Source organism: Cibotium barometz, chromosome 30, assembly GCF_041138505.1.
Source record: "Cibotium barometz isolate CiBa-2024 chromosome 30, ASM4113850v1, whole genome shotgun sequence".
Classification (NCBI taxonomy): Eukaryota; Viridiplantae; Streptophyta; class Polypodiopsida; order Cyatheales; family Cibotiaceae; genus Cibotium; species Cibotium barometz.
This window is the reverse complement of record NC_141075.1, coordinates 17,045,440-17,061,659: the sequence shown is the minus strand read 5'-3', so window position 1 is coordinate 17,061,659 and position 16,220 is coordinate 17,045,440. Positions and strand designations below refer to the sequence as shown.

General features: G+C 42.6%; 1 protein-coding gene across 2 annotated transcripts in view; it reads right to left on the bottom strand.

The window, feature by feature from the left end:
- Positions 1 to 16,220, bottom strand: part of LOC147621221 (agamous-like MADS-box protein AGL19) — a 61,679-nt gene that overhangs the window by 25,044 nt on the left and 20,415 nt on the right. For both annotated transcript variants that reach the window (XM_086823943.1, XM_086823942.1), the window contains 4 exons: positions 9,638 to 9,713; positions 9,311 to 9,366; positions 9,087 to 9,186; positions 8,940 to 8,981 (listed from right to left, as the gene is read on the bottom strand). In XM_086823943.1, the coding sequence (XP_086680069.1) occupies positions 8,940 to 8,981; positions 9,087 to 9,186; positions 9,311 to 9,366; positions 9,638 to 9,713 (274 nt within the window). The remainder of the gene's footprint in view (positions 1 to 8,939; positions 8,982 to 9,086; positions 9,187 to 9,310; positions 9,367 to 9,637; positions 9,714 to 16,220) is intronic.

Sequence of the window (16,220 nt, the reverse complement as noted above, 5' to 3'; positions counted from 1 at the left end):
TTGGCCATATCAGCCCTGTCTCTATCTGACTGTGGGCTGTCCATAGCACTGAGTTTCACATATGGAGGCAAAGGAGTACTAGTCTTCTTCCCCCCGTCCATATTGAACCTCTGCAAAACTTTGCCAATGTATTCCTTCTGAGACAAATACAACACATGCTGATTTCTGTCCCGAAGTATCCGCATACCCAAAATGTGATTTGCATCACCCAAATCCTTCATATCAAAGGTTTGATGCAGCCTCTGCTTCAAGGCATCCATCTCCTTACGAGATTTTCCGGCAATCAACATATCATCAACATACAAGATGAGGATCAATAGACTGCCATCCAAAGCTTTCTTGGTGTACAAGCAGTGATCTATGTCACTTCTCCTGAATTTCTGGGATTTCATGAATGTATCAAATTTATGATACCATTCTCTTGGTGCCTGTTTGAGCCCATAAAGACTCTTTTTCAGCTTGCATACAAGCTTCTCTTTTCCACTCACTGCATAACCCTCTGGCTGCTGCATATATATCTCCTCATGGAGATCACCGTGAAGAAAAGCAGTCTTCACATCCATCTAAATCAAGTCCAGATCATCATGCGCAACCAAAGCTAACACAGCTCTAAGTGTGGTCATTTTGACCACTGGAGAGAAGATCTCCTCAAAGTCCACACCATATTCCTGCTTAAAGCCCTTAGCCACTAACCTGGCTTTGTATCTTGGCTTTGCATCTGGTGCAACTTTGAGCCTGTATACCCACTTGCAAGGCAAAACCTTCTTGCCTGCAGGCAAATGCACCAACTTCCAAGTTCCATTTTTATGCAGAGAATCCATCTCTGACTTCATGGCACGCTCCCATAGAGCCTTGTCTGCCCTCTGTAAAGCCTCCTTATAACATGAGGGCTCCCCACAGTCAGTGAGCATCAAGTAGTCAACCCCTGGAACAAACCTGTCAGGGGCTCTGGAGGGTCTAGTGGACCTCCGTACCCAATGACCATCATTTGCAGGTTGCTGTCCAGCCTGCATATCACCCATTGGTGGCTCCTGTTCCATGCCATAAGGCTGAAATATCATGCCCGGTATTTCTTCTAACTGTGGTATATCCATAGGGATATCTTCTGCCATATCTGGCTGTCCATTTGGACCATTTTCAACACCATTTAAGGGCTGGTTTTGCTGCTGTAATGGCTGATTTACAGTCCTTTGTTGTTGTCCATGATGTCCATCATCATCAAAGATGACTCTGCCAGGCTCCTGTTGCCTTGCAGGCTCCTTATACATGCATGTTTCATCAAAATGACATCATTGCTGCGTATAATCTTTCTATTCACGGGATCCCAAAGTCTATACCCCATTTCACCTCTGTCACCATATCCTAGGAATATGCATTTGTGAGACTTAGGATCAAGTTTGGTGCGCATTTCCCTGCGTATGTGCACGTACGCAACGCAACCAAACACTCTCAAGTGCTTGTATGACGGAGGCTTCCCTGTCCATACTTCTTCTGGCACTTTCCCACCAAGCCTCGTGTTAGGTGACCTGTTTATAAGGTGAACGGCTGTCATAACAGCTTCAGCCCAAAAACCATGAGGTAATGCAGCATGTGACAACATAGAACGGACCTTCTCCTGAATGGTCCTGTTCATCCTCTCTGCTGTCCCGTTTTGTGGAGGATCATAAGGAGTAGAGAGCTCCCTCTTGATGCCTTTAGCATCACAAAAGTCCTGAAACTGTTTGGACATATACTCTCCACCATTGTCGGAACGCAAAGCCTTCACTGTTTTGCCAGTTTGATTCTCAACATGAGCAACAAACTTCTGAAACACTGAGAATGTATCATTCTTCAAACGAAGAGGATAAACCCACACCTTGCGTGTGGCATCATCAATAAAAGAGACAAAATATTTTGCCCCTCCCAAAGAAAGCTGAGGCATCTCACATACATCTGTATGCACAAGCTCTAACTGAGCATCTTTCTGTCCAAGAGCTTTCTTATGGGGGCACTGTAGTTGCCTACCATATATACAATGCTCACAAAACTGAAAACTTGAAAATTTTAGAGAAGGCAAGTAACCCAAACGAGACAATTGCTCCATTCCCTTGACACTCATGTGTCCCAACCGGCTATGCCACAGAGAAATTTCCGGCAGCTCAGTTGCATTTACATTAGCATGGTGACAAACACCTGCATGCATGAAATAAAGAGTGTCCACCTTAGAGTCTCTGGCAACGACCAGTGAGCCCTTACTAATCTTCCACTTTCCACGACCAAATGTGGTAACATAATCAGCATCATCAAGCTGTCCAGTAGAAAGCAGATTCTTCTTGATCTCAGGCACATGCCTGACATCATGGAGCATAAGCTATGAGCCATCTGAAAACACAAGCCTCACATCACCTCTGCCAAGTATCTTGCATGCATGGTTATCACCCAAATAAACCACTCCTTCATTGCCAGCAGTATACCTGACAAACAAGTCTCTGCAACCTGTGACATGAAAGGAGGCACCTGAATCAATGATCCATGAGTGCATACCATGACCACCTGTAAGAAGTGAATGGGCATCAAGTGAAGACGTAAATAGGACCTCATCCTCACTGCCACCTGCATGTGACACATTGATTTCTTCAATCTTGACTCCACTTTTGCCCTTTGGCTTTACATCTTTGGCTTCATCTTTCTCTTTGTCTTTGCCTTTTCCCTTTTCCTTTTGATCATTTTTCCATTTGTAGCATTGCTTTTTAATGTGTCCCTTCTTGCCACAATAATGGCATTCCAAATCCTTTTTGGAGCGAGACTTGCTCCTTCCCCTTTCTTGGCTTTTTCCCCTTTGCTGGGATCTCCCACGTGCATTCATTGCATTGGACTTTCCAACAGAGTTGTTTTTCCTGTTCATCTCTTCTTGAAGAAGAGCACCCTCAACATCTGCATATGACAGCATAGCATGCGAATTGCTAGTGGCTATCCTGAATGTGTCCCAACTCTCTGGCAAAGTGCATAACAGAAAAGTGGCTTTGAACTCATCGTCCATTGCCAACTTTTGATTAATGACCTGGCTGACAATACCATTAAACTCATTTAGATGGGCTGTCATAGACGCCCCTTCCTTCATCTAAAGACCTATGAGTTTCTTCAACCAATACACTTTGCTTGAGGCACTTTGTTGGGCATACAAGTCCTGCAATCTCTGCCACATTCCCCAAGCTGTCTTCTCTTCACGAATGCTAAAAAGTAATGAGTCTGACACAGACAACATGATAGTAGATCTTGCCGGCTCATCCATATCTTCCCACTCTTCAGCAGTAAGAGAAGCGGGCATTACACCCCTTTCTTTGATAGGCTTGTGCTGCTTTTTCTGGAGCAACACATTGTAGCACTGGGTTTGCCAAATATCATAATTATGCGAGCCTTCAAGCTTCTTGATGTGAAGCAATGAAGAGCTCTCACCTGTGGTTGCCATAGCAAAATGCAACCTGTCAATGCCTGACTCCCTGCAAAATGTGCAAACACTGCACCAAAAGCACACAAAGTGCTCACAGTTGTTCTCTGAAGCTTTATCTCCCACTGCGGAAGCAAGAATGCAACTTTTCTCCCACTTTATGTGATGAAATCAACAAAATCTGGTTGCTGCAGATTTTGGACAGCACCTTAAATGTGCTCTGTTGCCCTTCCAAAGTCCTGTATAACAGTACCAAGTGCTCACCAATGATGTACCAAACCTGTACCGACAAGTACAGCAGCTGAAATTGAACCTTTTCCTCACTCAAATCAATGTACAGCCATGCCAAAACATGCACAAAGCTGTGGCAAATCTGTACCAGCAGGTACAGTAGCAATAAATGCTATCCTGGCTGTCCAAATGAGTGAAAATCAGACTTTTACAGTCCCGTACACTGCATACAACAGTCCCGAACAGAAATTGGGCAAAAGCCCCTTGACTGCAAGCTGATTTCTGAGGATTCAAGGCATAAATGTCTTGCCTGCTGCTTTGCCAAGCTCAACAAGCATAAAATCTTGAAAAGCCCCTTGATTTAAGATCAATTGCTGATCATACATGGTACATTGACGCACATGAAGGCATCCAGAGTGTTCACAATGCTTCCCCCTGACCACATATACATCAAAATAATGAAAGCCCTTTGATTTACAGGCACATCAACACAATGCCCAAAGCATCAACTGCGAGTGCCTGCATGCAAATCAACCAAATCAGCACAAAAGCCCCTTGATTTGCACTGCAATTTGCTGCAATTTTGCCCAAATGTGCGATTTCTCACATCATACAGCATGTATGAGTGCTTAATTGCACAATTACATCAAAAGCCCCAAATTTCGACATCCAATTTCCTGCAAATTGATCCTGATTGTGACCAATGTCCTGCAAATTGATCCTGATTGTGACCAATGTCACCCAATTTTGCCAATTTTGCTCAAAATTGAGCAATTCGACACCTGTATCTGCTCAATTGTTGATTGTACTTGCTCAATTGCAAATCCCCCAAAAAAAAAAATTTGAAGCAGAATACCTTGTAATTTTCTGATTTTTCTCTGATTTGCAGGCGGGTTGATGAATTTGGTGCTGATGCTTATGCAGTTGCTCCTGCTTGTTGCTGTGGGAGGGCTCTTCAGGCGTGCAGCAATTTCAGAAGTCAGAGCATCGACCGCCTTTCTCCCAGTCACCGAAGCGAGAGGTTGGAGGCCCTTGTGTGGGTTCTTGTTCTCTTGCTCTTCTTCAAGATCATGCGAGACCCTCTCAACGCTACCGCTATGGCTCTCTGACGGAGAAGGCTCTTCGATGCAGATCTCTTCTCACCGTGATGAGGATCCGTGGTCGTCGCGTGTAGAAAAAAGTGTTGCCTGCAACACAGGGCGTAGCAAGGGGCGGAAAGCTGAGACGGATTTGCCTTCGCCTGGCCAGCACTACACGGGACGAGTCGCTCACGTAGCCAGCCGTCGACCAAATCGCCACGCTGCCTTCGCTTGTGCTGGCGCCTTCGCCTAGTTGTGTTGACGCTACTTTCTTCGCTTTCGCCTGGCTGCGAATGATTCAACGCCCAGAAGTGGCTGCCCGCCACATTCTTCTTTCGCCCACCTGCCTGCGGAGCTGCTGCCTTGTGGTTCGCTTTGCTGCGATGCCTGTAAGCTGAAACCTGCTGGTCGCTTCTGGCCTCTTCACACACAGGCTGCGTCCAGCCCTAGACCACGTGCTCGCCCAGCCCTAGACCGAGCACAAAGGCTCTTCACGACTGCTGGCTACCTTCCTAAGCCGATTGCTACTGCACAGAGACACCGGCTCTGATACCAGTTGTGTGAGAGAAACAGGAAGAATTAGGGTTTAGAGATTCATGTGTGGGAGACATACACAGAGAAACAAGGGAGAGGGAGAGAGAGAGTTGTGGGGATAAGTCAACTCATCAATAGCATGAGTGTGTGACTCCCCTAACACACATGTATATTGCACTAGTACACATAGTGCACTTAGTACATTAAAAGTACTAAGTGTACTATGTACTATAACTTATGGGCTTGTACACACTATAAGGGTGGGCATAACGCCTTTACCCCAACAGCACCCGACGGCGGCGGCAGCGGCGGCAACAACAGCACCCAGCGGCCAACAGTGGCATCAGTACGTCAGCAGCAGCATCAGCACGTCACCAGCAGTAGCAGCAGCATCAGCACGGCGGCAGCAGCATCAGCGCCGGCGGTATTTGGCATCGGCAGCGGTGGTACCCGACGACGACGGCAAACACCATGTCCTTCGCAATGATTCTCTCTCACAAAAGGTGGGTAAGAAAGAAGTTAATCGAAGAGGAAAACCTGCGATCAAACCTATTCAAGAAAGCATCCATCTAGCATGTAAGAATCTAATAGAGAACAAGCAAGGGAAGAGCTTACAAGTATTCTATTGCAAGGGAATGAATGTATATTGCTTAGTGTCAAAATTGGCTTATATGCAAGTGACAAGTTTTCAAATTATGCCGGCCAAATGATCTAACCATTACTAGTCTTAAGCAAGTATATACGTCTAACCATTACTAGTCTTAAAGCAAGTATATACACGAAGTTCTTAGACTTTCCCTATTTGACATTAATCTCAAGGTAAGGTCACTGTATATATTTCAACACACCATCTTATAAAAGATAAGTGTCCATCCACAGTGAGGTAAGATAAAAAAGTGTCTTATGGTAGGTCGAACAGATGAAACTATGTTAACTTACGAAGCGGTTAATATACCATCATTTCTAATGGTGACCCATCCTCATGTCACCTAAGTCGGTGGTGAAGCTATTGTTGGGATGGAGATGCATGGAATATGGTCTAGGACACGCCATGAAGCCTGGTTAAGTGGCAGATTGGAACCAATCCGCAACTAGATGCAAGGCCCATTGATGGTTGGCTTTAGGTAGGCCTTGGTGGTAGGCATCTTATAGAGGCGACATGGAAGGTATATGTAAAGTAGAAGTATTTCATGCAAGTCCTCCTTGTGTTGTGGAAATGGCTTGGGTCCTTCAAGCTTAGGCAGTTGGTAGAAGTGTCTTGCACTCTTTGATTAGAAGGATGAGCACCAAGACCACTAATGAAAGCGTCGTGCTGCTTCATGGTTAGTACATCGACCAAGGCAAGGTGTGCGTATGTGGAACTGAATTCAAAGCAGAGGTTTCACGCACTTAAGCTCTTTGGAGGTAACTACAGAGTCAATGTTTCTCCAAGTGAATCATTGTACCATGGGTCAAGATTGTGTCCGCTATGGTCCCCCATTCAGAGATGTACCTGGAGAGTTGTCAATGAAGAGGAACATGTGACCATGCATTTCATAAGGTGTAAGATATGAAAAAAATAAAATTAATGCCCTTGGTGAAATATACAGTGACATGCATGTATACTCCTCCAAACTTCAAGATTTCTCAAACCTTGTCATGCCCTGATTCCACTCCCGTTACTCTAAAAGCCTTGCCCCACGTGGCATCTGACTATCAAGTCTGCCAATCCTGCGGGTTATGCTGTACAATCTGACCAACCTCATGGTTTTCTTCCATGTTGGTGTTACTTCCACTGGTCCTTGTTCTTGTGCACGTTCTTGTACCTTAGACCTGTGCACCTTCATCTTGGACACTCTAGCACTTAGCGTTGCTGGAACATGATGCTGATACAAAGTTTCCTAGTCACCACACCACCAAAAGATCAAGACACAGGTGATGGTTTCATCCATGCGTGATGGAGTAAGGGTGGGTGGGGCATGGGCAGCAACAATATCTCACAATCAGCCTGATGCTCTAATACCAAGGTCACATGTGGGAGCTCTGGGTAGTCTTTCAACCCTAAATGCTGCATAAGAACATCTTGATGTAAAACGCAAAGAAGAGATGGAGAGAAGAGAGAGAGATGGCTGTATATTCCTAGTATATCAAAAAGGTTACAATGTATGTGGCCTTTGGCCTTCCCAGAAAAGGGTAACAAAACCCTACCTAGACCTGCCCCATGTCAGGGGTCACATAATGACCCAAAGGTTGGAAGCACCCTTTTATAGGCCCTATTCCTGCCCATGAATCAGCGACTGGCTGTCAGCCAGTTCAAGATCACCAAAAAATCATATACGTTGTCAATGCTGTATGTGGACTACTGTCCATCTGGCCGACAGATATCCTTTCCCAAAAGGTTTCTTCTGGACTAATCTAAGGCTACTTAGAGCCCTATATCTACTGTCTAACTCTGTTGCCTTTCACAGGTTAGCCTTGGGATTAGCATGTCCATGTGCATACACATAACATTGATGAAGTTCGTGTTGTGCATGGATGGAAGGCCAGTCACCCTTGTGAGCGCGCAGATGCCGAAAATGTAATTTAGGGCTTGGAAGAAAGTTAGTAAGAACAAGCCTCAATGAAGAAGACCAAGCAAGACAACCGGATCAAAGACAAGCATGCAAAAAGAGCTAGCATGGATGACTTGCCAGAATGGGATCTGGTGTCCGAGTATCAAGAGCAAGGTATAGTTGAGAGCATCGGGTGCGATCACGGGGTGAGAGGCATGGGTGCGTGGATTGGTGCCGGATGGACTACATGGTAGGGTGGGGGTTAATGGAAACCAAAACTTGTAAGGTTAGTTTGTAAGTGGAACTTAATTTGGGTTTGGACTTAGCGGGATTTCCAGGTTTTTAGCGTTTGGACTACCCAAGTGGAGGACCTACAAACAACATGAGTTCTACCCTCCGTGGGAAGCACTCGATCCACTCAGTGGGAAGCCAAAATAAGCAATAAAAGGAGGTTTTAGAAATTTATCACACGATGCTTGACGGACCGCTTGCCTGTCAGTGGTTCACCTTAGGTGGTGGCTTGTCTTTGAGGTGGGCTTGTCAATCATGTCGGATTGTGGATGGGTTGGTAGTCATAATCGTGAATTGCCTAGTCAGCTAGCAAGGATTGATGGAAAAAATCTCACTTTTGCTTCGTCATCTTATCTTTTTGAGGATTCTTCCTGGGTTGCTATCATCAGGGCTATCGCATGGTTCTTGGGCTTTTGTAGACTTCATTTACTTTACCAAATTTTCTCCCCGATCTCCTTTTTCGGTTGCAATTGGTGTCTTGCCGATTCATGAGGATCAAAGATGTTTAGGCTTGTATTTACTAGAGCTTCACCATCATAGACACCTCATGCTTAGGCAACACTTTGAGAGATAGTGTTAGTGAGGCTCCGAGAGTGGCTAGAAGGGAGGAAGCACCCATGTTCTGCTTCTTTTACTACTGTTGCAGTTTTTTGTATTCTGCCAACTAGGTAGCTGGCTTCTTTTTAACTATTAGAAGGATCTTTATATTCATCTGGGATACATTGTACTACATTTTGGTCTCATAGACCAATTGGGTCTTTTGAAGATGTTAATCTCTCTCTCTCTCTCTCTCTCTCTCTCTCTCTCTCTCTCAATCAAAGAGGAATCAGTACTGGTTTTAAGTACCTTTTGTTCAATGTCCTGAAGCCGCTCCATAAGTAACTCCCCCTATTAATCAAAAACGTACAGACCTCTCAACTAGAAGATAAAGAGAATATGCACTTGGCAGTCTACCAATTGAGAAAGAAGCTCTATCAAAGACATTGCACCTGCCTTCTTTACACGAACATGTCCTAGGCTCTCATGGAGTTGCTGCTCCAAGTGATTGAGATCCTTCAAGGACAGCCGCTCTAGATCATCACCAATGAGATTTCTGAAAGCAGTAAGGCCCATTTAAGGTTAACAAAAGCCAATATACCTTTGCAAGAAAAAGAACCTTCCTGTGGATAGTATAGTATCCCTTTGCAGATCACCTTTAAGAAAAAAAAACAGCATACCTTTGCAATGATTTCAATTTCTCGGTGTATTGAGTCAGCTTATCAGTCTCGGTAATCTGCAGCAGGATAATATCAGACGTGGCTTCTTTTCCTTGGATTCCAATTGTCTCAAAATTTATTCTTACTCAAACTCATGATCGTTATGCTAAACCTTAAACTGAGATTTAATTAAAGTCTACATCATTATTCTAGAAGCCCCATATTGAACTTGCAAATAATTTCAATTGAAGTCTACATGATCAGCTTTAAAGCTCCTCTTTTAGCAGGTCCAATATATAACATTTTAGAGAAGTGTGCGAATTTTATGCAGCCATCAAATAGACTCACCTGTGAGCAATTATGATTGTTGGGAGACTCCAAATCTTCATTACACTTTACGTACCGTTCCAGTAAATTTTGCATGCTGAAATCCCAAAAAACGTCATTAACTGATCCGGAAGGGTGCACTCAGTCTAGCCACCAGACTAACCATAACCTCTGATTATAAAATATTTAACAAAATCCTTTAACCATGCCTCTGGCTGTGAAAAAAAGTGGCCCTCCAACCACGTCTGCAATAGGCAGGTCCGAATGCATGCATTGGGTCCTCACACGTGGCCCATGTGCCACTTGGTCTAGTAAACGTCCAGATATGTGCAATGACGATTTCGTGCCCACAGCCTATCTGAAAGAGCATTGATTGAACCCAAGATGGTAGGCTTTGGACTTTCTAGGGAGGGGAACGCATATAGGTGGGCACATAGGTTACTATCCGTACACCTTCGGTTGTCGTCGTTGTCGTCGTTTGATCATCCTAGCACTTGCTTCTACCCTCCTCTTCAACGATCCTGCAACAACAACTATGTGCAATACTTACACTACAAGCTAACGCTCTGGATTAGAGATGATGGTTGCCATAGGTATCAAAGTTCATGACTCAACTTGTGACACCTAGTTCTACCAAAGTTTTGCACGACACTCTAATCAACCGAGCGACTAACTTGTGGGGTTCATGCTGCAGATTGTCTACTATCTACAATATTTGTAAGGGTGGTACCCCCCTGTGGTACTAGGGAGTGTGTATGTGGTGAGTAGTATGGTGTGTGTGTGTGTGTGTGTGTAGCCGAGTGAAATTCTCGTGTGCGACTAGGAATGGAATAAGAGCTTAGAGGGGGAAAAAAGGTATATTGATTTGGGTTGGGTGTAGGCACAAGAACCAAAGGGTGTATTGATTTGGACTGGGTGTAGACATTTAAAGGGGTACACAAACTTAAATGGGAGTCCCATCAGTAACCCTTGTGCTCCCTGAGCAATTTGGAGCCCATGAAACTACCAAGTTGCCATTTTTGGATTAGTGCGTAAATAGGCCCCAAGAAGGCCAAAATCTATTCATCCGCTCGATGCACGAAGGCAAGAATTAAGATATAGTAATGAGAGATAGTTAATCTCAACTTGCAAATAAGTTGGGAAGAGCCTAATGGGGCAATGATGCCTATTCCAACCTTGGGCCATTTGTATTATGGGAACCAATTTTACACCACTAGTCTCCATTCAGTCAAAGCATAACTAAAGAAAACATCATTTAATATAGAAAGCTTGTTGGTATGATATTGATCATTAGATTCTATCAACCATATCTAGATTCAAACCATGCTCACACTTTTACTCTTTATAATATACATAGTGAAAAGCATGGTTAGCTTGAGAATGATTTGCATATGCAGCCTCATCTACCTTTACCATTGTTTCATAAATGAGAAGAAGAAGAAGAGAGAGAGAGAGATTATGTCTATAAAAGACCTCAAAAGTCTGAGAAACCCAAAAAGTGTTACAAGAAATCTATTAAATAATAGCTTATGGAGAAGAAAACAAATGACCTACCTATACAAAGAAATGACCTTGTGACTAGAGAGAGACTCTTCCTTTGTCTCTCATGAAGACATTCACATAATGCAAAAAAGAAAATTATAAACGCAATAAAAATAAACATGATAAACTGAGCATATGATGTCTGTAATTGAAAGCTTTGCAAAACCAATTTCATAATATGCTAACAAAACAACCAAAATCTTCAAGTAAAAAGCAAGGATTAGTAGTATTAATAGTTAATTTAAACTTGTAAGTTATGAGTAGGGCAATGATGCCTACTAAAACCTATTGTGGCATACTTGTGTTATGCTACATGTGAAAGAGTCCACAAGAGAGAGAAGATTCAAATGTGCAACAAAGCATAAAATGCACTCACATACCACGTATACCACTATTGGTATAAAGTTCCCCTAAGTGTTTCCTTCCTATCTAGGCTAGAGCCCCTAAGTGTTTACTTCCTATTTAGGCTAGAGTCCCTTAGAATCAAGGTGGTTGAGTACCTTAGGTACCATGCATGTACAAAACAAGTACACACAAAGAATGCACCAAGGCAAGTACTTTAAATCCGTTCATATATAACATATAAAAAGGAAATTTTAATTTAAAATCTACGAGATTCGTGAAAATTGGAATACTTGGGGAAAATTGGAGGGAGTTTGAGAGAATTGAAGTTGCTTGGAGAAAACAAGAAGATTGAGGAAATTGTGAGAGATTGGGAGAATCAAAAAAATTTGAGAATTGGCCAAAATTGAAAAAAAATTAAGTCTTAGGGAAAATCGAAAACCTTGGAGAAAATTGGAGAAGTTAGGAGAAACCGAGAGAAATTAAAGAAAATTAGGAGAATTGAGAGAAATTGGGAATGTTCGTCTCTAGAAAAATGAGGTTGGCGAAGCTTTATGAGCCCAAATATAGAAAATCACAGCCCACTTTACTCATGAATGACTCATCTAAGCCACCCATTATTTCTCCTAATGTGGGTACAAACTCTCTTCCTATACCACCCTCTTCCATTCCTAGATTTCCTACCATTTATGGAGGTGGACAGTCCAAGAATGAAGCTCGTTTTGATGCAAAGAAAGGGAATACTTCCACCAAGAAGTCTCCTCAAACCTTCAACAACACTCAAAGGATGGATGACCCAAAGATTGATGAGTTAAGAAGCAAAGGTTTATGCTTCAAGTGAAAAGAGACATGGTCAATCACTCTTTCATAAAAGAGGGTGATGCATTTCCATTTGACCCCGATGGTGTGGTAGTTTATGATAAGTAGATGCTTAGGTATCATGCACATGTCATTTGGGACTCATTTAGAAGTGTTTCCATGAGAGATTTGTAAGTGGTTTCAACATTGACATGGGCTGTCATAACAATCCACTATGCTTCAAGAGCACTTCTTTCATGATTGGAAGGTCTAGTTCTACATTGCTCATGCTATGGATTCACGGAATCTATTGAAGTTTCATACTACTTCAACATGAACCTTTTGGAGACTCTACCATTGTCTTGTACATATGATGGAACCTTCTCTTCCCATTGATGTATATGTGAGATATGTCAATTTTACACATGATAGATTTTGAGGACAAAATCTTTGGGGAAGGGATGGTTTGTAATGGAGTAACAACTTTAATAGTTAGCTTAGGTTTATGGTCATAGGACTCAAGTATAAAAGGTGCTCATGGATCCTCATTTGTATCTTTTGATCATATGACTTTGGAATGGACTTTGGAGCCTTGAGCTATTATATTTTGGCTTATGGAAGGCTATTTCCATCCTTTGGTGAAAGGTTAAATCATTTGGGCATTATGTGTGATTCTTGCTAATTTCATGCTAATCCACATGATGATTTAGAGTGAAGCTCGAGGAGTCTTCTTTCAGCCCTAAACATTATCTTGGAACATGTTTGATGCAAAACACATACATAAGATAGAGAGAAGAGAGGGATATAGTTGAGTATTCAATATATTCATAATGTACAAAAAGTTGCACAAGTATTGTAGCCCATCAAAAGGTGGAAACACCTAAGCTAAACCAAAATCTATGACTCAACCCAAGAAAGGACTGAATGACTAACAATGAGCAAACATGCCTATATAGGCCCTTGATTACCTTATGGAATGGCCGACATGTTGTCGGCCAGATCCTGGAAATATATTCCACAACATGCAACATGCTGTAGTCAACAAATATATACTCATTCATAAACTGGCTGATAGCCTCCAGACCCCCTCCACAAGGTACTCCTGCCCATATTGGCAGTATATGCTCCAAATTTTGATTCTAATCTAATTGTTTATCTTGTTTCCCTCCAAGGATGAGTCCTGGGAATTAGCCTGCACATGTCTTGCACATGATATACCCAATGGTAGTGGAAAATTAAGAGTCAGCACAATAGTTTTAAGGAGCTATGTGAAATTTTTAATCTAAATTATAAGTAAGCCAAGGTTGTTGTGGATCATATGTAGAGATTCACATGTAGCTAGAACTTAGTTTGAGAGTGTTCTCAGTAGGAGGCAACTTTGGTAGATCTTATAAAAGATGATCCTCTTTAAGGGTTAACACTTGCTTCCAAGGGCACTTCATCAAGAGATCTCATAGAAAATAACATGTAGGTGTGGGTGGTGGTCACAAGGTCATGAGGAATCTTAGCCTTAGCAATGACTAAGAAGTGAATTCCTATATTTTTAAGTAGGACTAAGAAGTTAATTCTTATAACTTCAAGTAGCCAATTTCCTTTAAGAGATTCAATGAGAGTTGTATGAAATAGCTAAGGCATAGTTGTGACTCTAGTGGAAGAGAATGTGATACACCTAACCCTACTAGCATAATCGACCAATTTGGCATGGTTATGCATAACATTTTGGGTGGCCAAGGTAGCATATTATAGGAGTTAAGGTGTGTACAACCACCACACAACTATCGCCTTCCATGTGTGAAGTAATATTTGGAAGGAAAAAAAATAATTTCAACTTGTAAGGGATAACTGATCGATCCCTTGGATCTCTTTCAAAAGGATAATTGGGTTCAATATTTCATATCTCATGGATTCTAAAGCTCACAACTAGAAATGCACATTAGCAAGTGGATTGGAGAATCTAGAAGTGATATGTAATATCATTGACCTGAGTACTTGGTCCTAACAAAGTCTCCTCGGGCTAAGATCAAGTAAAACTATTTTACATATCATTTTATTGTAGGGAAACATTTAATTGTAATCTTTTATTTTACATAAATATACAAGAGTTTTAGGTCTACTTGTTGTGTGCTTATATTTGGTGTTTAGTCTCTCTCTCTCTCTCTCATAAACTTGCACATAGCACCAAAATACCATGCCATCTTTGGATTAGGTCATTTGTACCATCTTACATTGATTGACACATCTCATGAAAGCATGTAGTGTGCTAGCTAGTGTGCTATTTTAACTAGTGGGAGACACAAGCTAGAGAGACTACCACTTGTTGTATATAGATTTAGAAATTATACTTCTGTAACACAATATAAAAAGAAACTACACACCCCCAAAAAAAAAAAAAAAACTTTCATTTAGTTATCAATCATAGATCCTAGAGACAAAGTGTAATAATCAAGATCTAGATATCAGAGTTTTTTTGAGAAAAACTTTTGTTTCTCTTTTTTTTCCTACTTGAGCTCTATAAACACAAGGACACCTTCTTGAGAGAGCTTCAGCCCCTGCCACCCCGCCCCCTCCCTCGCCAGCCAACCATCACCAGTTTCTTCCGGACCCAGGAGGTGGAGGACACCGATATAGTGGATCTTGTGGACCCTCCACGTGCTGCTCCGGACCTACCTCACCTGAGAGCAGTTACCTCAGACCGAGCCTCCACACTCCAGCATGCCCGACGCCCCCGGCCCCCCTGTTGACCACGATCACCTCATCATCTCCACATCCAAGACATGCTCCACCACCATCGAGCTACCTTTCCACGTGACATAGCTGAGGGAGACCTCTCAGCCATACTCATTAGCCCCATGCTTGATATTTTGGAGAGTGGTATACCATCTACTCGGAGATGTTTCTATGTTCTTAGTATTTCCATGATGAGTTTAGTATTTCCATGATGAGTTTCCATGATGAATAGTTTTGTATCACCTAAGTGAGATAGCTATATATACCTAGATGAATCCAGGAACATGCCCAAATTAGCCTTTTAGGAACATGCATGTTATATACTCACGGTAGTCAACCCACAAGACTATAACTATCAATTCCATTATGCATAGTATGGACTAGATACTACGACATACCCACTAACGTCATCAGTTCCCAATAGTGGGTGTAGAACTCTATATTAAGATATGCTCTCACACACGCACTCCACACACACACACGCACACATAAGAGCATATATTCACACAAAGGCCTTCATACTGAGTTTCTGTAAAACCTCCATACTAAAAGTGAGATAGCTATGTTTATGTTTTCTTTCTATTTTATTTTCCATTCCATGATGAGATATGCCATGGACATTATTGTATCACTTTGGTCTCATAGGCCCATTGGGTCTTTAGTAGACGCGTAATATATCTTTCTTTCTTTCTTTCTCATAAACTTGTACATAGCACAAAAATACCATGCTATCTTTGGATAAGGTCATTTGTACCCTCTTGCATTGATTGTGTCATGTGCACAGTGTATATCTACCGTGTGCTACACGCACACAAGACTAGCTTCGAGGTTTGGGGAAGCTTGGAGCTAGGCAGGCCGATTGGCGAGCTGAGTTAGGGAAAGACTAACGAGCGGGCACCCAAGTATGGACGAGCAGGTGCCCAAGTGTGGACGCCCAATGACCGGCCAAGAGCTTATAAAAGGGTGGCCAAGGTTAGTCATTAGTCATATAGAGTCTCGCGTGACATCGCGAGGTAGAGATTGGTCGGTACGTCAACCTAGTTAGCTCAGCTCATGGCTCGGTGGAGACAAACAAGACTGTGGGCTTGCCCACGGTTGTCATGGTTGGGAGGTGAGTCAGGCCTGCACCCCCTTCTTGTTTATTTGTTTGTTTGCAGGTTTCGAGACTCGAACTAGGAGCGTTCTACGAGGAGAT